Source organism: Protopterus annectens, chromosome 4.part0 (assembly GCF_019279795.1).
Source record: "Protopterus annectens isolate FY-2018-M chromosome 4.part0, PAN1.0, whole genome shotgun sequence".
Taxonomy (NCBI): domain Eukaryota; kingdom Metazoa; phylum Chordata; order Ceratodontiformes; family Protopteridae; genus Protopterus; species Protopterus annectens.
The window spans coordinates 1485603513-1485628271 of NC_056733.1; the positions used below are offsets into that span (position 1 = coordinate 1485603513).

The following is a 24759-nucleotide window of genomic DNA, read 5'->3' on the forward strand; positions in this document are numbered from 1 at the left end:
CCTCAGAAACCCCACATTCACACAAACAAGACACATACTAGCACAACACATAAAGCCACATCTCATTGTGTCTCAACTACCAAGCCCATAAGGTAAAACAGTTCACATCCCAACATTCTGGTCATAGGTGACTCCATTGTGAGACACCCAGATATTCCCCTTACTAAGCTGGATAAAGAGAGGGTTACATTTAGTTGCCTTTCAGGGGCCAGGAACCGGCAGATCATGCAAACACTCAGGTCACTCACACTGTCATATAGTACATGTGGGAGTGAATGACCTGACATATACCTCCCTGGAATATATGATGAGAGACATGATGGAACTCACAATATGTGTCACAGGCAGGTATGAGCCTAACGTTGAGCAGCATTCTACCATCTCCAAGGATGATGCCACAATACAGACAGAAAATGATTGACTTTAGCAACTGTCGTAGCTACTTGTGTCATTGTGAAGGGGTCCAATATTTGTCAGCTTGGGAGGACATGGTCGACAGACCACACTGCTTAGCCATGGATGGTCTCCACCTGTCACTTCTAGACTTTTGGATACTGGCTAAAACATTATCCACCCCTATTCTGTCTTTTTTCAGGATTGCCATATAGACAAATTTTCCAACATAACAAATGATACTCAGGACAAACTAAAAGTGTTGCTACTCAGTGCTAGGAGTTTCAGGAGGAAACTGCACTCCCTGGAAGCTCTCCTCATTCTGGAGAATACTGACGTCTGTGCAGTTATTGAAACATGGTTTAAAACCACAGAAAGCAATCCAGCTGTGTATGGCTGTAATGCCTATTATATTTTCCATTCAAAGGAGGAGGTGTATCTGTCTACATAAAGGATAATGTCATCTCAAGATTGGTCAAACAATATGACATCCTAGAAATAATCCATGTCAAACTATTTATGGGAAAAATCTATTACCAAATTCTTGCTAGCTACAAATATCCTTGCATGAACCAGGACACCCCCACATAATACCTAGAGCTAACAGAATCACTGACCATATGGCTCAATAGCACACTCACGGATGATTTTAATTACCTGTCCAAAGACTGGGAGTTTACATGACCACTAACATACAGAACTAAAGATTCCTTGACTTCATAAATTTAAATACCCTGGAGAAGCTGGTGTGCATTCCCACCAGGGGAACACATATCCTAGATCTGATAGTCACAAATATGGGAGAGTACTGCACCCTCCCATGTGTGATGTCTTCAACTGGTAAGGTCAGATTACAAAGTGGACTCCCTGGAAATTAAAATAAAACTAGACCCCCCACCAAATCCCAAGAACTTTAAAAACTTTTCTAAGGCAAACTACCACCTTTTAAGTGATGGGATCGCTATATTCCAAGCTCCCCCAAATCCAGAAAACACAGTAGCCTATGCAGAGCAATACATTAAAGCCCTGTATGACCCCATACACAACTACATAGAAATGGAAGTACCAAGCCGAAATAAGCCCCTGGTCAAACCACAAAAGCAAGCCACCCTGGTGAATTACTGGACTTACTAGATTGTACAATATAAGAAAGAAAACCCTGTCAAGAAGTAAGAGGGAATATGCACAACAGAGCATTAAATCCCTCATTAGTATAAACAAATGAATTGGGGAACTAGTAAAGTCTCCAAAAGCTGACTTTTTGATAAAATAGCCTCCAAAGCTAAAGATAACCATAAGGCATTTTCAGATATGTTCACAATGTTAAGGGCAACCCCTAACAATGTGCAGAATTAGTTATCGACATCATTTCCTACACCCAACTAGCAGACATAGCAAATCTGTTGGCCGATAAATTTAGCTCAGACTTCACTCCCCCATCACCTCCATTTCTCCCCCAAGAATTGCCTTCCACCAGTCCTCCACCTATTATCACTAAAGAACAGATAGCCACAGCTTTCTCCGAAGTTAAAATCATGGCATCAGTGGGGCCCAGATTTTATACAAAGTTGCCTCTTAAATAATTTAAATAAGGACTTATCAGCCCCAATACGACTCCTATTTAACCATAGCCTCCAGACTGGCTTTGTTCTGACAGAGTGGAGAACTGCTATGGTCATACCCCTACATAAGGGTGGACTGTCAACTGACCCAGGAAATTATAGAGCCATAAACTTGACTAGTCTTTTTTGTAAGGCAATGGAAAGCATAATCATAGATCTTGATAATCTGGTGCAATCCTTTGCGAAGGACACTAAGGCCAGGGATGAGGGTAAAACAGTGCATACAGCCTACGGCGACTTGGCCAAGGCATTTGACACAATACCCCACAACTTACAGAACTTGGCATAAATGTCTACATCACCAGATGGGTAGCAAGTTGGCTCAAGGACAGGACACATGTGGTCAAAGTGGGTGATTTAAGTTTTAGCAAGAGGACAGTTACTAATGGTGTGCCACAGTGCACAGTGCTGAGACCACTCCTGTTCAGAATTTAGTTTACAGACACCAAGGCCAATGTGGAAGACCTCTGGATGACAACGTTTTTGCAGATGATTGCAAGCTGGCAACAATCACTGAATCCCCCAATACGGTAGATATCCTTCAGGACGGTCTAACCCAGGCAAATGATTGGTGTCAGAATCATGACCTGAAACTGAACACAAAGAGATATATTATCATATCTTTTGTGAAAACAAACACCCCTGTTAAATACAACATTAACAACCCCCCCAAGAGTAGACTCAGAAGTAAGGAATCTGAGTACCAAGGTAGATAGTAGCCTGAACTTTGACTGACACATGTCCACAAAGGTAAGAAAGTCATTCTATGTAGCACAAATTATAAGTAAAGGTATGGCATTGAGATCCAGGGAGATTGTAGACCCACTGTACACAGCCCTCATTAGACCAATAATTGAGTACAACGTGCCATTTAGAATGTACTTAACCAGACACCTGGAGTGACCTCAGAGGCTCCTCACAAAGAAAATACAGGGTGTAAACTGCAGATAAACTGAACGCCTTTCCCTTTGCTCTGTCTTCTATCGACTTTTAAACGGTGACCTATGTCTGACCTACAAGGTGCTCACAAATCCAGCCTTGATGGAGCTACTACATATCTGCAAGGCAGATAGCATGAGGGTCACCTGTTCCAGGAATCTGAACTTAGTCAGTGTGTCAAGTAGAACATGTTGGAAAGCCAGATATATGTCCCAGAGATTTCCCCTTCTTTGGCGTTGGCTTCCTATTCATGTTAAGTAGAGTCTTTCTCTGGCCCTCTTCAAGGCCAAGCTGGATCGATGGATGGGAAACTTATAAGTTCACACCCAGGGTGATGCCTATGTCCCCTATGTATAGGGGCAGTCTGTAAAATCTGTAAAAGTTACCCAAGGCAAATGCAAAAAACCATGGCTTCATCTTGCCCCCAGAGGTGATTTACTGGGTAAATTGGATTATATTGGCTAGGCTTGTGAAAGTTTTTGAGCCATTAGCCTAGTAATCTCCTATGAACCTATGAACTCATGAACATAATAGAACCATTATAGCAAACAGATTCAGCTGAGTTAACTAGCCACTGCAGTATATTGTTGAAAATACACAGAAGTTTATCATGTATTGATAAAATTTTGGGTTCTGACTGTGGTCTCAACAGCATACAGAAGAAAGGTGGTGGTCTTACATGCATGAGGCATAAATGCATAAAGACGATGTACTGTAGCAAACCTAGCACTATTATTTATGTATGTATGTATGTATTTATTTATTTATAGGCATATCAGCTCATTAGGGTATTTTTAGTAATTACATAATTTCAGTGCAATAGCTGTCAAATATGTAAGAAAAATAAATGAAAACAGTAGTAGGCATAACTTTAAGGTAAGAAAATTAAAAAAAAAATAATAATAAAATGTAACAGAGAATATTTGTTTGAAGCTGGAACCTAGTCTTGAGCAGCATTTTACTATCACCTTGAATGATGCCATAATATGAAAGAAAGATTATTAGCTCCTGGTATCATTCAAAGGGGATTACAATATACATCAGCTTGGGAAGAGATGGTAGACAATCCTAACTGATTTTCCAGAGATGCCCTGCACCTCTACCCCCAAGGCTTTCGTATATTGGCTAACTCCTTGTCTGTCCCATTGTGCCTTTTTAGGCAATGTCAGTCAGCTTCCAACATGACAAAACAGAATCCAGATAACATTAAGGTATTGCTGTACCACATTAGGAGCCTTAACAAAAAAACTTGCTACTTCCTACAAGCATTCCTTACCCTAGAAGACATCAGTATATGCATCATCATCATGGAGGCCTGATTCAAGATCAAAGAAAGCACTTCATTAATGCAGGATTTCAATACCTATCACATCTTCAGGCCCACTGCATTAGACAAAGGCACTAAAGGCAATGCTGTCTCCATATTCTTAGAGAAACATTTCACTTCCATGCTCATTAAACAAACTAACAGTTTGGAACTTTCCCACATCTAGCTTACTATTAACAAAACCCTTATCATATTAGGGTTAATTGCAGGATGCCCTATATAGTCCCAATGTATTAAGCCAAACACCATTCTTCTAGGCGACATCTACTACCCATTCATAAACTGGGAAATTTATACATACTCAAACAGGAATTCACAGAAATTTCTTGATTTCATCAATATAAACACTCTGAATCAGTTAGTCTGCTCCCCACCCAGGTGTGAGAAAATCCTAGATTTTGTCTTTACCAGTATGGGGCAACTTTGCTCCCCACTATTTGTAACTTAATCCCTAGTCAAATCAAACTACAAATCACACCATAAGACTGAAGCCTGAAGCAACTTCTAACACCTTGGTATTTAAATATCATGCAAAGACTAATCTACTAAAACTGAATGATGACCTGGCTAAATTCAAAAACCCCTTTCATCTTGACAACCCCATTGCTTATGCAGAATTCTTTACTGACAAATGCTACGTACATGTAGATAGTTGTATAGCTGGATGTGTCCCCCTCATAAATATATACAATGCCAGATTCAAAAACAAAACCCTGTGGTGGAATCCTAACATAAATAGAGACAATAAAAGAAAAAAAAAACTCATTGCATGCAAAAATACATTTAACTAAACAAGTAACTCTGGATCCTTACTGAATCAACCAGTGCCAGATAAAATAGCTACCCAGGTGAAGGGTCATCACAAAGCTTTCTTTAACTATGTTAGGAACCTCAGAAGCAAAGATTAGCTTGGGCAGAGTTAATAGAAAATGATACCACACACTCAGACACAGAGAACATTGTCACTCAAACAAGAGACACATTTTGCTTGAACTTTACCCCTTCTCCTTTTGAATATTCTTAAACCACATACCCACTTTCTTACTCCCAAAATCTCCCAAGAAGAAGTCCCCAAGATAGTATCTTAAGCCAAGAACACTTTTGACATGGGGCTGACAACATACTAAGCAGCCTACTGGTCAGCCTGAGATTTAACTTGTCAGACCCCCTACAGAGGTGTTCAGTATCACCCTCAAAATAGGAATTGTGCTGGATGAATTGAGGACAACAATGGTCATTCCCTTGCACAAATGTAGGGGTTCAAAGGACTTGAGTAATTATAGACCCATAAGTCTGACATCTGTTATGCTATGTGGAGGATCATTATGGAATTAATAAATAAGGATATAAGTAACCTAGAGACTACTGACCCAAACCAGCCTAGATTCATCCAGGCAGATCCTGTCTAGTTAACTTGGTCAACTTCTTCAGAAAAGTTCTGTAGGAGCAGATGAAGCCAAATCAGTACATGCTGCATATCTAGATCTTGCAAAGGCATTAGACATCATCCCACACTTGAGTACTGTAAATAAACTCTTCAAGCTAAATGTAAATTCTTATGTAATTCATTGGCTAGCAAACTGGTTCACAAATTAAACCCAGGAAATAAGGGTTGTGTGGCTTACCTCCTCCAAAAGACCTGCCACAAGTGAGGTATCCCAGGGCTCACTCCATGGTCCAATCCTCTTTGGCATTTACTTTTCTGAGGTTAACGCTCTTGGGTACAATCACAGTAACATTCAATGGCTTAAATGAGAGCAATTAGGAAGGAAGACAAACACTATCCATTCAAAAGAGACAGCAGATAAAAGTGTTGTGCAGAGGTGGTAGCCCTCTCAAAATAGTAAATGACAAGTCTAGACATAGAAAGGGTTGGAGAGGGTAACTTTGTATTAAACAGCCAAAATGTTTGGCCAAGTTAAGCTGAATGTTCATAGCATACAATGTTGAAAACAATTGGGTATAGCTATAAAGATCATGTAAGGAATAAAAATAAGACAAAATAAAAAAGTCTTACTTTAGTTTTTTAGCATTGATACTCACTTTCAATATCAACAGGACATTCCTCAGGGTTATCTATGTGGCTTGCCTCTTCTGTCATGATGATATTTTCAATGTCTTTCATTGAGAGGTGCTCACAAAAGGCATCATAAAGTAATCGCTTCAGCTCTTCCACTGTCAGCTTCTGCATGTCACACTACAAGATACAAGCAAATACAACAGGCTCAGAAAAAATGATGCTATACTCTCATTTTGCCAAAACAATCAAACTATAGTATTATTTATATTTCCAGTGTTTGCCGCTGGCTGCTGGCTGCATTATTTACAATATATCAGTAACTGTACCAGATCATAAATTACATAAGATAGGAGGTCTGATAAGGTCATTCTGATAGGTCAAAAGGTGTCACATTACCATATAAGAAATTGGAGAAAATGACTGGGTCTATGATCATAACTCATTTATTATGTGTTTGAGAAATAGATATCATGAACTTCATCTTAGGAGTAACATCCATTTTGAGAGCACATTAACATATTAGTTACCATTAGGGAAACAAAGTCATAATTCTCTAGCCACCGCAATGAATTCCTAGTTAGAATGGACCATGAAGTCATACCTCTCAACTGTACAGATTTTTGCAGAATGTCCAGATTTTTGCTTCATATTTTTGGTCTGTTTTTCATAAAATTGTGATTTTCTGGTAAATTAGTGGGAAATCATTAAAGGACAACAATGGGATTCTATTATTCAATGCTCAACTTTCTCTGTCCTTTTTCTCCCTATGTACTGTCCCTGCTATGAATAAACAAGAATGTAGGATTTAAAATATTTTACATTTATTTATTTATTTATTTTTATTTTATTTTACATTTGTTTACTGGGATAGTCCGACTGGACACAGGCCCATTTTCAGCGGAGGCCAGGGGAGAAAAGCTCCACAAATAATTACAATACATTCTCTTAGTTAACATTAACAGTTAGACAGAACCTTAGTTAATTAACATTAGTATGATATGAGACAGTATTCATGAAGACAGTTACAAAGTTAGTTACATTACAATAGTAGAATTTGCAGACAGTTACAAAGTTAGTTACATTACATTAGTAATATTTGCAAGGTACAGGATATTTTGGCTCAGAGTACAGTATGTTTGTTGAATATGGATCAAAACAGTAGTTTGATTTGAGATTTATAGAAGTATTTGCTAAAATTTGTGCAAAAGGGGTAAGATGGTAGAGCATAATTCGTGGTATAGCTTTGTGTCACTAAGCTATTAGTGGTTGAGGACAATGGTATTTAAGTGAGTACTAATAGTTGTGACTTGTTTGGACTAGCCTGGGGGAAGACATGGACATTGCCAGTGTTGCATAAAATGTGATTTTATGTTTTTTTTTTTTTTAAAGAGGAAAGGTGAGGATATTGAGGTTAGGTGATTGGGTAGGAGGTTCCAGGTTTTAGCAATGCAGCAGGCGTAGAGTGATTTGCCAGCTTCATTTTTGTGCTTGATGACCTTTATGTGGTTTTGTTGTGTTGATCTTAAGTTTCTGGAGGGAGTATAGTGTTGAATTAATTGTTGCAAGGCTGGGGTTATCCTAGGAAGGTAGTAGAGCTTATGGACAGTGGTGAGTTGATTGAGTAGAAGGATTCGGGGTAACTCAAGCCAGTTGAGTTGTCTGAGGGATTGGCAGTGATGGGACCTATATGTGGCTTCATTAGCAAATTTTGCAATTTTGTTGTAGCATGATTCAATTTTTGAAAGTTCTGCTTGGTGAAGGTTTGTTAAGATTGGGGAGGCATACAGAAGTATAGATAACAGATGAGTTCTGGCTATGGTGGCTTTTGTATGTCTGGTCATGTAGTTGTGGTTAATATAAAGGAGTCCCATCTTTTTATTGACTTTCTTGATTGTTTGAGAGATATGGATGTCATATTTAAGTTTATTATCAATTACTACTCCTAACAGCTTGGCGTGAGGAGTAGGGGTAATGGTCGTGTTGTCTTTGGATATTATTGAAATGTTAATGTTTATGGGGGGGGGTCTACTTGGGCTAAAAAGAATAAGTTGAGTTTTCTTTGGGTTAAGTAACAATTTGATGTTTGTGAACCATTCTTCGGCAAGGGTAAAGTTATTTTGTGGTATAATTTGGAGTTCATCAAGGGTGCTAGCAGCACTTATTATAGTGGTATCATCTGCGTATTGGACTATTGAGGCGGAGGGTAGGGATGGTGCTATGTCATTAGTGAATAATGAGAATAATAGTGGGCCAAGGATGGATCCTTGTGGTACACCAATGGTTGTTGGGAGTAGGGGCGACAGTTGGTTTACCCAGAGAACAGCTTGTTGTTGGTTAGATAAATAGCTACTGAACCAGGATAAGGTGGAAGAGTTTATGTTAAAAGTAGCAAGTTTTTCTAGTAGTAGACTGTGGTTCACCATGTCAAAGGCTTTAGATAGGTCTAGGAATATTGAGGATACAAACAGGCTGTTGTTTCTGTGGGCATTAATATTATTTGAGAAGGATAGCAATGCTGTGGTTGTACTGTGTGATGATCTGAATCCATGTTGGGATTGTGATAATAGATTGTTGTTAAGCAGAAATGTCATTAGTTGTGAGTGGACTACTCTCTCTAGAATCTTTGATAGGGGTGATAGTATTGCAATAGGGCGGTATTTAGTAAGTTCAAGGGATTGTCCCCCTTTATGTAATAGTATTATGTGTGATATTTTCCATGATTTAGGTACTTTGGATTCAGTTATAGATCTGTTGATGAGAATGGATACAGGATAGGCAATGGCCTCTGCAGTGATTTGTAGGAATTCTGCTGGTAGTTTGTCTACTGCTGGGGTTGTTGGCTTCAGTTTTTTGAGGAGTTTGGTAATAGTTGTAGTTTTGACTGGTTCTAGGGAAAAATTATTTGTATTATCATCTGAGTTGGAGGGGGTGGGGGTTGTAGTTGATGTTGTGTGAGAGCTAGTTGTTTGGGTATTGGCTAGGCCTTGGATGGTTTCAGTAAAGTATTTGTTAAAGTGGGTGGAGATGTTATGTAGATTGTTTGGTAGTATAGGGGCAGGAGTGGTAGGTTTTCCAGGGTGTAATAGGTTGTTAATTGATGCCCAACATTTTTGAGGGTTGTGAGAGTGTTTTCCTGTAGTTTTTTATAGTATGTAGTTTTGTCAATTTTTATGTGTTTTTTGGCTAGATTCCGTAGTTCATGATATTTTTGTTTTAGACTTGGGGTTTTGTGTTTATGGAATTGCAGCCAGGCTTTGTCTCTTTCTTTCATTAGGGATCTGGTGTCTTTAGATAGTCATGGTGCAAGGTTGGTTTTAATTCTAGCGGTTCTATGTGGAGCATGGGAGTCTAGGATGTTCAGAAAGGTTGTGCTGAAGTATTCTACAGCTTCATCTAGTGGTAAGTATTTTAGTGGAGTCCATATGCATGATTTGAGTGAATTTATTAAGTTTTGAGCTATAAAGTACTTTTTGTTTCTTATGACTCTGATTACTGGTTGTTTTTTTATTTGGGGTCGATTCCTAATTAGGTATGTTGGCTGATGATCACTAAGGATATCAGGGAGACATCCTGCGAGATGGACTTGAGTGGGGTCGGATACTAGTATCCAGTCTAGGATTGATTGTTGCTATGAGGTTTTGTCTATTCTTATAGGGCTTGGACTGTTTCTCTCTACTAGAGCAGTACCTTACTGTACTGTGATAGTATCACTTTCAAAAAACTTTTATCCCACTCTGGAAAAGCTTTCTGCAGTTTTCAATTCATTGATGTCATCAAGGCTAATGAATACAGGTAGTTTTCTAGCCAATTCCCTCCCTAAACTGACATCAACACGACCGTCCTAAAAACCCAACCATGATGTGATGTCACAGCTCCCTGGTCCTTCCCCTACCCATACAGAAAGTAAAGGCTAGAACAAGGAAACAGTACATGAGTCAAGTCTCCTGCTGGAAGCTGTCAATCATAGCAGGTAACAGCTCAAATTACCCTTAGCACTTTGACAGCTAGAGAAGTTAGGTGTGAACGGGGATGGGAGATGAGTCAAAGTAGTACAAATCAGGCTTCACAAAAGACTACAAATGTAGCCATTCTAAAAAGAAGCAGCAGTAAAAAGCACTTTGAAAGTCTGCTCTGTGGCATTTGCACTGTTTGTGTTTTAAGTAGTCATTTAATGGCATGAGAGCTTTAAGAAGAAAGAGGCCTGTGTGATATAATTTTTTTACAGACAAGCACTGCATTGTGGGATACATAGAGGCAGACTAAACAATGAGAAATACTTCAAGATGCCAGACCCCATGTGGTCAGACTCAGAAATTATGCATAAAAATATTTAAAAACCTGTAAATAATCCCAGGGTGGTGTTAAAATGTAGGAAACACCAAACCATGATGAAATAAACATGTTTTTTGGGTCTGTGGGTGCAGTTCTCCTTTAAAGATTGAAATTAGAAAATAATGACAGACTTTTGAGGTTCAGACTTCATATCATTCAGTAAATTCATATTAATGCAAAACCTATTATTCTATCAACTTTCTAAGTTTGTAAGAGCAATATTTTAAAAATGTTCCTAGTTTAGGTCCTTTATCCCACTTTTATTTATGGCTTTGTCCAGATTTCTTGCTCTAAGATGTTGAGAGGTATGCAAGATGAAGTGTTTACAGTTTTGAAAGCTGCAACACACTTAGTTCTGCCACACAGGGAGGCCAAAAGTGAACGGTACATCTCATCAACAAGTAGCTTTAAAACCTTTTAGAAACATCACTCTGCCTCTCTTTTTTTGTGGCAGCAGAAAGAATTTTACAGCTTTCAATACATTACTACATAGAAGTATATAAGCTATATATTAGTACATTACTGAATAGAGATGAACTGTTTGGCATACAAGAAATTCTCTGACCCAATACTGATGGATCTAACTGCACATCAGCAATGGCATCAGAAATACTTGGTCTAGGGATCTAAACCTCTTCTGCAACATCAGAAGAATGGTTTGGAGGGACAGATATATTTTGCAGAGGATACCTCTGCTCTGAAACAGACCCCCCCCATCCATATCAAACAAAGCTCATCCCCACCCATATTCAAGTGCTACTTGGATATATGGATGGACAAAAGGAATTTTACCCCAGGACTGCCACCTGAACTGCTAATGAACAGAGGCATCTCCTAAATGCTTTATTCTGTGCATGGGTTCCCCTCAAATTACCTATGGCATTATCTTAGTTATTCTCACTATGGGTAATATATAATTATTGACCATGGGTTGGGTAGAGCCAGTCTAACATCAAATGGGATTGGTTAATTCAAGCACCAAAAGGGAAAATGGCTAAGGTTAAAATGGCCCCCAAGGACATCTAGCCTAGTATTTAGCTATGAACCTATGAACCAAAGCTATCAGCTTATCTGATGCAGTTCTGTGGTGGATGCAGACATTAGATAACGACCACCTTCAAAGGATAAAAAAATGCGAGTCAGAAAACTTAATAAACTTATGTTTTGCTGATTTCTGAGTGTGGTCACCATGCTCCACGTGTTACATGATTATTGGACATACTGAGTTTTTGATGGTCTTTCCATACCTTCTTTTAAAATCTTGGCACTATTTTATAGGTGTTGTAACAGACTTTGCTATTTAGAAAATGCCATGCATTACAGTGCTTCTTTTGTTATTAAAGACACTCAGATGTGATTTTTGTATCACTGGTCACTTGAAACTTGTCTTTGATTAAATGCGCACCTTGCTTGCAAATCAGTTGCATTTGTAGAAAACAGCAATGGATATCTCATCTCAACAAGATGAGTGAATGGACTGAAATCATTTTCTTGGCATGTAGGAACAAACTTTGTCCTCCATCTTCACTTTCCATTGTCAATTGACATCAAGAATGAAATTAGTTATAGATTTGAACTGTAAGTGCTACATTTTTATGTAAAATGATTAGAGAATAAAAACTATGATTTAGGATTTTAATACTTACTGGCATTCTTATTACTGAAAAACTGAATCATGATGTGTCCAAAGTTATTCTTGTCTGTTCTTTCGGAAATAATCCATGTATGTGGGTAATGCTGGATTTACTCATGGTCGGTGTGGTTTGATCATTAGGGGAAAGCCTGACTAATTGAACAAATCCAGTCTATAGGTTAATCAAGCATTGCCATCCTACAGTAGTGGATTACTGTACAATAACATTGTTTAAGAAAAAAATTATTACCTTTTCCAAACAATCTCATTATATGGGTGGACCTCAATGCACCTCTGTGACATTTCCTTTGGAGCAGACATCTAAACCATGTACTGCACATGCCTTGTGCAGTATTTGCCAACACTTGAACAGAAACAGTATTTTCTGCTGTTTTTCAAGGAGTCAGTCAGCAGTTTGGTTTCTCTGTATCTACAAGCTGTGCACAGTATTGAGTAATGTTTTTGGTGTTGTTTACCTTTTCTTTTATAATTTGCAATATGTGACTTTTGGGGAGGGTTGAATTTTTTTTTGCTTCTTTCTGTAGCTTTTCATTTTAATAGTTATAGCCAGCTGAGCTTCCTTATGTGGGCAACAGTGGATTTGCAATGGGTGTGCTGGTTGTTGTGTCCAGTAAGTATGCACTTTCATGCATACTAACAAAGTTTTATTGTATAATTTTGAAAACCCATATTCATTGGCTTTCTTCTGCTCCTTATCTGAGGACAGTTGTACTTTAGGACTTGAAAGCCCACTGGATTCATTAAAATGTTTGGTAAATAACATGGATGCAGCACAGCAGACACAGCAGTGGTATTAGATAACATTTCCTGCAATAATAAATAAACATCTGTGATACTAACATTTCCTGAAATGTATATAGGCAGAGTGTTACTGGTTAATACTGCTTGCAGTAGTACATAGTAGTGATACTATCATTTCCTGCTGCAAGCAGCAGTGCTACTGGTTGACAGCTCCTGCAGAAGTACATAGCAATGATGCAGGTTAATATTTTCTACAGTACTACAAAGATAGCAGTGATACTGCCTGATATTTCCTGCAGTAGCACACAGATAGTAATGATCTTGGTCGATATTTTCTGCGGTAACACAAAGATAAAAGTGATACTCCCTATTTCGTGCAGTTCATACATAGACTGCAGTGGTACTAACATTTCCTGCAGGAGTACATAGCCAGCAGTGGCACTAGCTAATATTTCCTGAACTAGTACATATCAGTGACATTAATATTTCTCACTGAAGACTGCAATGATACTAATATTTAATGTAGTTATGCAAAGCCATAAGTAATACTGGCTAAGATTTCATGCACAGCATGCATACAGTTTGGATTTGACAGATTTAGTGAACTGACACATTACTGGCATAAGGGTACTAATTTTTGACCCATGTATCTTCTGTTTAGTTTAACTTTTGTGTGTATGTCACGTATGCCTACTGAATCAGTGGTTTCATTTTATCAGGAATAGCCTCGGGAGAAATAATACACAATGGAAATGATACAGTCACAAGTAATTACCTGTATTATTATTATTATTATTATATATGTAGATATATATATATATATATATATATATATATATATATATACACACCCACACACACACACACACACACACACACACACAAACACACACACACACACACACACACACACACACACACACACACACACACACACACACACACACACACACACACGCACACATGTATATATGTACATGATACAAAACTGAGCTCCTAAATGCCAAACTGCCATATTTCAAAAGTGAAATATCAAGATTTGCTACAGGCTGAATATTAAACACATTTATGTTTTTCTTACTTGTAGTGATTTGTGAAGAAGTCCTATAGCAGTAAACTAAATATCACTCATTAAGCAAAGTAATACAGTGCTTAGAGCAGAATGAAGGATTATAAACAGTGAAACTCAGTTATCTTATTTGTTTGTTTGTTTGTTTGCAGACACATTATTACCTGCAGACCTTCAAAAATACATACTTTGCAGATGTGTGATAATGTCAACAACATAGTCACAAATGTGCCGTTTAGTATAAAATGACCTTATTTCTAGACATTCAGAAAGACCAAAAGCTTAAATTACATGTTTTGCAGCTGTAAATCTAGCCAACCATCAGTAATAAACAGTGAAATGCCATTAAAGTAGAATATAGACAAACTACGGAGCTCCATTCCACCTGACATTAGAAGTGAGACAAACTAGCACACATTCATTAAGAAGCTAAAAATCTACTTTACCAACAACTGGTCCTATTTTTGTACCTGACATTCTATCATCTTAAAGATAAGCTCCTTCAATGTTCCCATCTCTTACATAGGCAAACATTCTTCTTTCTCCCATCTCCTTTATACGTCTTTCTTACTTCTTTATGTTACCTCTGTAATTGTGCTGCATATGTGGATTTTGATTGCTAGATTATTGGCATTTCATCGTTATCATAATTTGACCTATGAGCTTTTCTCCCAGGGCCAGAGCTGAAAAAGAAGTTATGTACTCACCATAACGTTCCATGTGTGTTGCCCTTCTCATCTTCATTCTTAACTGGTTGGGTTTGGAACCGATCCTCGGTTCCGACTTTGCTGTATACAAAAGCTCGAGGTCATCCACTAGCTCTTGGCTGAAATGCCATCCCATCATGCTCTAAGAAAGCTCTTCAGATCTTGTTTGCTGATGCAACAATAGGAACCCAATGAACTATGTAATACCTTATAGAGCAATGAAGAAGGTCAGAGCACATTAATTACCAATTATATCCACTCGGTCCTCCAGGAGCCAAAGGCTGGGAGAAGGAGGGTGGGATGTAAGAATGAAGGTGAGGAGGACAACACACATGGATGGTATGTAGGGGGGCTTTACAAACAATGCTTGTAGGTCTGAAATTCTTCTAGCAGAAGTGATGGCTATCAAGAGAATCATTTTCCAAGTCAAGTACTTTAGATCACAGGATGATGCTGTTTCAAAAGGGGAAAGAATCAAATAAGATAAAACAAAATTCAGGTCCCATGGTGCTGGAGCAGCTTTAATGGATGGTCTTAATAAAATAGTGCCCTTAAGAAAAGCCTTGCAAACTCTGTGGGACATCACATTCAGCCCTGATTCACCTAGTTGGAAATTAGATATCTCTGCTAACTGAACACGAATATTAGCTGCAGCTGTGCCTTCATTAAGCAGCTTTGCTAAGAATTCAAGAATGGAGGGTATTGGGGCCAAGAAGGGGTCATTGTGATTATTCAAGGCCCAAGAAGAAAATCTTTTCCATTTACTCATATGTATCTTCCTAGTTGAAGCTTTATGAGACGAGATCAGGATATATTTCATTGATGGAGAAAGGTTAGGGAGCCTGGCTATGTTTGGAATCAGAGCAGCCAAGCTGTCAATTTGAGGCTTTGAAGGGAGGGGAGGAGCATTCCTGATGCACGAGTCAGAAGGTCTGAAACTGGGTCCAGAATCCATGGCTCCTCCTGGTGATAAGGTCAAAGGAAAGGGAACCAGATTTGATGAGGCCAGTATAGGGCGACGAGGATCAGATTCCTTCCCAAGGAACTGGCTTTCTGAAGAACTTTTGGTATCAGTGGAAAGGGAGGGAAGGCATAGAGGATACCCAAGGGCCAATCGTATACAAGTGCATCCCTTGATGACTCCCCCAGAGGAGGGATTAGGGCAAGATAGCTGCTACATTTGGCGTTCATGGATGTGGCAAAAAGATAGCAGCAAGGTTGGCCCCATTTGCGAAAAATCATCTCCGCTACTTCTTGTTTTAGGGACCAATTGTGAGACATCAGAATCTCTCTGCTGAGTTTGTCCGCTATCATGTTGGATTTCCCTGGGATGTGCATTGCTACCAGAAAGCGTTGGGAGGAGGTTGCCCACTGCCATACTCTCAGGGCCTCCCAACAAAGGGGGTAAGATCTGGTTCCTCCTTGCTTGTTTATGTACCACACAACTGATATGTTGTCTGTCTGTATTGCAATAGTTCCTAGTGGAAGAAAATCTTGGAATACTTGCAGTGCTAGAACCACCACTCTCATCTATAGGACATTGATGTGCAAATGGGCCTCATGTTCCTGTCAAGTGCCTTGGCCTGTCCTGCCCAGATATTGCCTCCCCCATCTGGAAGCATCCATGGTCACCGTGGCTATTGGCTGTGGAAGAACAAAGGGTCAACCTAATGTCACATGAGTGGAGTGATGCCACCAATGAAGGTCCTTCTTGCAGGATTCTGTTATAATAATTTGGTGGGACATGGGTAGTTCCTGTGTGGAACCACTGAGTGAACAGTAGCCACTGTAGAATTCTCATATGCAGACTTGCTAATGGAATCAAGTTTATTGCTGCTGCCATGGTCCCCAATATTTTCAGGACTGTTCTTGCTTGTACACTTTTCTTGGAAAGTAGATTTTTGACTTGATGTCATAGGACCTGAACTCTTTTGGGAGGAAGATTTGCCATCATTTTTGTTGTATCTAGATCCGCTCCTATAAAAATGATATGCTGAGATGACAATAAGGCAGACTTTTCGTAATTTATTGTGATTCCTAGGTGAGAGCAGAGGTGCAAGGCGATGCCTCTCGCTTTTGATAGTGGGTGCTCGGTGGTGGTGGTTAGGAGCCAGTCGTTTAGGTATGGAAAGACTCTGAATCCTAGGTGTCTGAAGTGAGTCGTGATTACTGCCATAAACCTGGTGAACACTCTGGTGGCTGTAGTGATAGTGAGACCAAAGGGCAGAGCTCAAAACTGGTAGTTACTGACTCCCAGCCAAATGTGCAAATGACTCCTGGAACACCTGTCCATCTTTATGTGGTAGTATGCATCATGGAGGTCTAAAGAGCATGTCCAGTTTGTCTTGTCCCAGAAAAGGGAGTATTGACTGCAATGTTACCATCTGGAGTTTTGACTTTCTTACTGACTTGTTTAATCTGCTGAGATCCAGGATGGGTCTCCAGTCCCCTACTTTCTTTGGAAATAAAAAGAACTGTAGGTTCCAGATCCTGTTTGCTGTGTAGGGACGGTCTAGATGATTCTTTTTTTCAAGCAACTTTTGAATTTCTGGAGTTGCCTGTTCCCTTAGACTGGTTGGAATGCCTGGGATGTTTTTTATGTTCGGGATGGGGAGAGAAAAAGGTATGAAGTAATCTCTGGATACAATGCTTTGTACCACTTATCTTTTGTTATTTTTAGCCAGGCTTTTGGGTGCAAAGATAAGTGACCCCTTTCAGGAGCCCTGGAAGGACTTACCAAGGAAAGATTCCCTGTCGCCCTGATTTTGTGGATCCCCCTCTGCTGCGTGACTGGCGTCTTCCATTACTGCTCCCCCCTCTGCCCCTGGGAGAAGAATCACCACCTGTGTCCTGAAAAGCTCTCTGGGATTTTTGGAACCACATTTCCCCCCCTTTTGACCTTTTGGATAAGGTCTAGAAGGTAGGGAAACAAGGACTCCTATGGCAGAGAGAGTTTTCCCTTCTTGTTCACACCTGGTTAGTGTGTCTTTGACTTTTGGATCAAACAGGGATGAGACGTCAAAAGGACCATTAACAAAATAAGATTTAAAGGGCTCTGCAGTCACATAAGTGAATCCAGGAATGTCTCCTTAGGGAAATTCCTAAACCCACTGCCCTACTCGCTCCATCCGCTGCATAAGAAATGAGTCTCATGGAGGAGTTGACCACTGAATTTATGGTGGAGAGCTGAGAGGAAACCTTCTCTGATACCCCTTCAGTTACTGAATGTGGAGAGTATCTCCCAGCTGTTTCTGGAGATTTCTCTGAAGTCTGTAAAGTGGGTGAAATAATTCAGTGATCTAAGAGCAAAAGTTGCTGAAGAAAACATGCACTTTCTATATCTGTCCATCGTATGAGACTCCTTGTTTGGTGGATGGACAGAAGAGGACTTCGCTGAAAGCTCCTTTTTGGTGGCTGTTACCACCACCATAGCATTTACTCGGACCGCTTTTGTAAGAAAACTCTTGTCTGTAGGACACATGAACTTGTTTGGCCTCCAAGGAACAGGCTCCACTTAGTCTGGAGACTCCCATGCCTTTCGACAAACTAGGTCCATCCATTTGTTGAAAGCTGGAGACACCCAAGTGGCAGAAGGGTGAGACCCAAAAGCCTTCAGGTATACAGACTCCTCCTCAGAAGGGTTGATGGGCTTCCAGCCGCCTCTCTGTTTAAGTATTTCCAGGATGTCAGCAAAGAAGACATCCTCAGAGGGTGACCATGGTGATCCGTCTGACTGTATCGGATGTGATGGACTCCTCTGGGGAGTCTAAATGCTTCCTCTTGCATAGTCTCTTCTGAGGGACCTCTTCAGAAGGGTATTCTGGAGAGGTATCAGAAGAGAGGGGTTCACCCAATGGGGCATCCTGAGGCTTAGGATCTCTGCGTCTATGTGGATGCAGTGGTGCCGAGACAGACACTGGTGCCTTAGGTGGAAGAAAACCTGGACCTGAGAATGGACCTGTCTGTGGAGACAGAACTCTCCTCATCACCTGGAATGCCCCCACCCCTGATCCGAGGAAAATTCCGGCTCCAAAGAACCAGAGGGCATCCCTGGAACCAAGGGGGTTGGCTCCAAGGCAGATGTAGGAGCTAAGCTCACCCAAGCCAAAGTCCTGAGAGGGAAGCTGGGATCCGACAACTATCCGATCTGACTCTCCTCCCAGGACCCGGCCGGAGAGCATTGGATCTTCGACTCCTTGAGTTCAGATGGAACCAAGGATGTCGGAGCAGTAGTCGGACCCAAAGAGCCTGGGATAGGTCTCGGCTGTGATGGTTCCACTGCCATCAATTCTACACATTCTGGCTCCGAAGTCAGAGATCGGCTCAGAAGAGGAATCAATGGTAAAAGGGTAGGCTTGGTCAGTACCAAACACTCTGAGTTGGATCCAACAACAACTTGACAACCGCCAGTGTCTTCAACAGCCTCCACACCATGCAATTCACATCATCATCAGACAGGCTCCTGCAGGATTGAGTGGAGGGGGCAGGAGATCTTGAACTCTGTATCGATGGAGATCTTTGAGTTGGAGAAACTGGTTCCAATTCAGGGGACTGGCTCTGTACATGAAATCTCAATGGCTCTGAAAGTGAAGAAGCTGGGGTAGATGATTTCTTGAGCATGACAGCATTCGGGTCCAAAGATGGCACTTTTTGCAATTTTTTTGATGGCTCCGACTGAGCCTCTGAGGAAGATGATCTTTCCCCCAGTTTGTCAGATTTGGAAGATGGAGAATGGGGTGACCTTGAAAGACCCTGACCTTCTTCTATAACTTCTGAAAATGGGGTCTTCACTAAGCCTCTCAAAATCAATTTATTCTTTCTCTCCAGTAGTACCTTGTGACTGAAGGAGTGGCATATGGCCCAAGACTCCAGAAGGTGTACTACTTCGAGACAGTACACACAAACTGTATGTCTGTCAGTAACTGAATTTTTTGGATGCATTTAGAACATTTTTTTAAACCCTGAAGGTTTACTATCTATAGATTGCTTAGCAGAGATCCTAGAGAAAACAGCAACAGCAACAGAAAATCTAAACAACTATCACAAAAATATGTATATATCTATACAGTACAACTTTTTTGTTCTTTTTTTAAGGAGAAGAAATAGCCCTCTAACTTAAATGAGCTAGCCTGGTAATTTATCAGGAACACCAAGGGAAAAAAATAAAACTTAAGGTGAAAATGGCTCTCTGACTTAAACAAGCCTAAATAGTAAGAGAAAGGAAGCCCTAAATAAAAATGGGCTTAAGGGAATTAAGTTTAAGCCGGGATAGGGTAAGGAAAAAAGGCCTTGAGAATAAAAATGACGGCAAACAGCAAAAACAGTAGAAGCGAACACTCTAAAAACTACTTTAACAACACTGGCTATATATCTATGAGAAAAAGTAAAGACAGTTACTTAAAATACAAATAAAGAAATTTCCACTAAGCCAGAGGCAGTATGGATGCACCCAATCTTGTTTAGTGGCAAACAAGATCTGAGGAGCTTTCCTAGAGCATGATGGGATAGGGTTTCAGCCACGAGCTAGTGGAAGACCTCAAGCTTTTGTATAAGGCTGAGTCAGAACCGAGGATTGATTCCGAACCCAACCAGTTAAGAATAAAGGCGAGATAGGACAACATCACATCATTGGTTTTTGTCCATTTTGCTTATCCTGGTTAACAACTGTAAAATACAAAAAATAAATAGAAATTTTAAATATGTCACTATTCAAGAACAGTGAAAACTTTTTAACACTTATTTCTGGGAGGGGAGGCTATTTAGGCTATTTCTCCTGCATGCTTCCACTGTGGTGGTGGGCTTCATTGTTCACACCCCTCCTAATGAATTATGTTTAATCTAAAGCTGCACTACCTTGGAGTAATGCTAATATTTGTTTTTGGTAGATGTCCTCATACAACACACAGCTTCATAATCAGTTACTATCTGAAAGCATACATCACATCTGTTTTCCCTGAGTAGTTTTACCATTGTATCTGTCTTGTCCTGACTGAGTGCTTTCACCATCACATCTATATGCACTTTGTGCTCTTACCATTATATTTGTCATGTCTGAATACTCCCACAATCACATATGTACTCTCTGGGTACTATCACCATCACATCTGTACTTGAGTTCTCTTGCCATTACATCTGTGCTATGTATTCTTACCATCGCATCTGTCCTGAGTGTTGTCACCATCACATCTCTGCTGAGTACTCTTAACATCAAGTATGTTCCAGCTGAGTATTCTCACCATCACATATGTGATATCTGTATAGTCTCACTATTACATCTGTTCTGAGTACTCTCACCATCACATTCATGCTCTTTGTGTATTTTACCATCATATCTGTCCTGAGAACTCTCTCCATCACTTATGTGCTGCTTGGTTTTACTATCACATCTGTTCCGTATGAGTATTCTCATCATCACTTATACAGTCTATAATATACTCTTGCCATCACATATGTTCTAAGTACTCTCATCATTACATCTCTGCTGGCTGAGTATTGTCACCATCACATCCTTGCTCTCTGAGTTCTCTCACCTTCACATCTGTGCTGAGTAATGTCACCATCACAGTTGCACTTTTTATATACAACATTGTATGTGTTCATAAAGTACAAAGAATTGCTGCTTTCTCCTGTGATCAGTCACTATCATAAAGCCTGCAGAATCACAATTGATTATGTTTGTGCTCTGTCTGTCACAAAGCAGAAGGCATTACAGGTATACTGCTTGCATTCTGTCATCAGAATCGAGCACACAGTGCTAGAACTGACAGCTATGTTTTTGCACACTGTTCAGCACACTGCATACCACAGTTTATCTTTACCATACTGGTGTTGCTCAAGTTACCATTTAAAAGCCCAAAGTGTACTGATGTGCTAGCAGGGCAGGGAACAAATGCAGAGAAGCAATCACTTTTTGTTGTTTCCACTGTTTGTTAAGCATTTACTGGATTTACTGGTATTTTTTCAGTGTTTTAAAGCTATCCGTTCTGTTTGCTCTGGTTTTCTCACCAAGCAGTACTTAATTAACTGATCTAGTAACTATTTCAATCATTCTTTAGAGACTCCCAACAGATTTTTCTGCTGTTTTAAACATTTTTTTCAGTGTCTTGCTATATTTCTGCTGTGTTAAATATTCTCTTGTGTTTCCTGCTGAAACTAGGGTAGTTAGTAGCTGTAGATAGTCCAGACCTGGGTCTGCTGCTTCTGTAACTGTTTGTAGTGGTTTATGTGTTCTGAGCATATTTTCTAGGCTATCTTGGATTGGAAGGGGCCTATCTGCACTTTTTTGGGAGAATTGTGTTTGATTGGCACCTGACTGGTAAAGGGAGGCCGGTCTAGGGCTTGGAATAAGTATCTCTTTGGTCCTTTTGAATTTTGTTAGAGTTTTTTTTCAAGTTTTAGTTTCTGGTATTTAGGCCCTGCATCTGAGCAGGTTTCTCCTTGTTTGCGCATTGCACAGCACCATGCACTACTGCGTAATTGTACGGCAAAGCCGGACAGTTAAATTAATCAAATTATCCCTTAAAACCCAGGCAGAAATATCCATTTGCTGAGATCCTCCATGATTGTTTCTGAAAAGCCACCCCTAGTGACAACAGTCTTCAACTAAGCATTATGGACAGTTGGATTACCCTTATTTCTCCTGCCAGCTTTGTTGACTTGGGTCTCTTGAGGCAGTGTAGCAATTGCCTCATGTACACTGGCAACCCTCTACTAATAACACAGTCTAGTATAGAGTGCGAGAGATGTATTTACACCAAGAATCTAGAATCCATGCTGTCTCTCACTCAAACAGTAACACAGAGAAGGTTGTCATCTCACCCACCACTGCATATTCACATAGTACCACTATTCATACATATAGTACACATCAAATACACAAGTCCACATAGACGGGGGTTCTCTTGAAAAACTTACCGAAACACTAGAGACCTCCAAAACACAAGTCTGCTACAGCTAACATAGTCTCCACAGCACCCATGACACATAGCAACACCAGTGTCTCACCCACCAAGCCTGTAAGGTATAAGACTCAAAAACAAAGTTTTGTTGTTATTGGAGACCCAATAGTAAGACACACAGATGTCCCACTCGACAGGTTGGACAAGGAAAAGGTCAAAGTTAGCTGGCTGTCTTGTGCCAGGATTTGCCAAATCATGCATGCACTCAGGTCTCTCAGCAACAAGTAACGTTATAACTCCATCATAGTTCATGTTGGTTGAATGACTTGAGACATACCTCACTGGACTATATGAAGAGAGACATAGTCGAGGTCTCTGAGTATGTCTCCAGGGCAGGTATGTCCCTAGCCTTGAGCTGCATACTACCCTCACCTAAATGATGCTACAGTATAAACAAAAAATGATTGATTTCAACAATTGTCTTAGTTTTGGTGTCATTCCAAGGGGATCCAGTTCCTGTCTGTCTGGGAAGCCATGGTTGACAAACCTTGCTGATTTGTCAGAGAGAGTTTGCACCTGGCACACCTAGGCTTTTGTCTGTTGGCAAAGGGTGTTTCACCCCCCCCCCCCATAGTGCCTTTTTTAGGCAAGGTCTCAAAAACAACATTATCAATGTGAAATTAACCAATCAAACAAAATAAGGGTCATGCTGCTAAATGCTAGGAGCTTAAAGCAAAAACTGCACTCCCTGGAAGCACTTCTATGACTAGAAGATGTAGATGTCTGTGCAGTCACTGAAACCTGGTTTAAGGACTCAGACAGTAGCCCAGCCCTGCAAGGCTACAATGCCTTCCACACCTTTAGACCAGAAAATGAATGTTTTAAAACCAAAGGAGGTGGTGTTTCAATCGATATTAGAGATAAATTCACCTCATGTCTAGTTAGACTGGACATCTCCATGGAGTTATTTCAGGTCCAGTTTATGGTGGGTAAGACCCACATTCAAGTCCTAGCCAGTTATAGATCCCCCTCCATGGGTCATGACACCCATGAAGCCTACTTAACTAAACTGAAGACAGTCCAAATTTTACCAAACACACTGGTTATGGGGGATTTCAATTATCCCACCATCAACTGGGAACCTACTCTAGCCCAAACTTGCTAGCACAAAAGTTCCTTGCTTAGTGAATTCAAATGCCCTGGAACAAATTGTCCATACCCCAACAAGAGGAACAAACATTCTAGATCTGGTCTTCACCAACATGTCAAATAGGTTCATAGGTTCATAGGTTCATAGGTTTATACTAGGCTATCTGCCCTAAGGCATTTATAAGCCTAGCCCAAATTTTTGTGGCTTACGCCACCCCTTATATGAAAAAATACTGTGCCCATTAGTTTGTTGTGCCTCTGTCCAGCAGTGACACAGAGATGATTCCCGGGGAAAACCTACGATCTCCCATCCACAGGTCTAGATTTCTCTTGAACAGAGTCAGCGAGGTGCTCTGCCTCACATGGACCGGGATTTTATTCCACAGCATAGGGAGTCTCTGAGTGATAAATCTATCCCTCCAGCACGTCCTATTTATATCCGTGCTAAGGTTTAAGTCGCTTGCTCTAGTGGTTTTGGTGGATTTGGATTTTTGAGGTGGAGCATGTCCATTAATTCCGGGTTGGACATGGCCTTGTATGTCAGGCACATGTCACCTCTGAGCAGACGGTATGTGACTGAATAGAGCTGGAGTTTCTTCAATCTGGCAGCATATGACAGATTTTGGAGTCCCTTTATCCTTTTGGTGAGGAACTTTGGGGTCTCTCCAATTGCTGCAGATGTCGGGTGAGATACATCCCGAATGGGGCATTGTACTCGATCATTGGTCTGATAAGTGAAGAGTACAGGGGAACAATGACCTCACTAGATCTGGATGTGAATCCCTTCATGATCAGGTGGGCAATGTAGAAGGTCTTTCTAACCACTTTAGCAATGTGAGTGTCAAAAGAAAGGCCACTGTCAACCTGGGTCCCCAGGTCCCTGATAACCTCTTCTGTGCTTAGTGGAT

General features: G+C 40.3%; 1 protein-coding gene across 1 annotated transcript in view; it reads right to left on the reverse strand.

Annotated features, from left to right (window-relative positions):
* CABP7 (calcium binding protein 7) overlaps window positions 1-24759 on the reverse strand; it is a 1920152-nt gene that overhangs the window by 49277 nt on the left and 1846116 nt on the right. The window contains exon 4 of the mRNA XM_044069326.1: window positions 6325-6478. Coding sequence (XP_043925261.1) covers window positions 6325-6478 — 154 coding nt within the window. The remainder of the gene's footprint in view (window positions 1-6324; window positions 6479-24759) is intronic.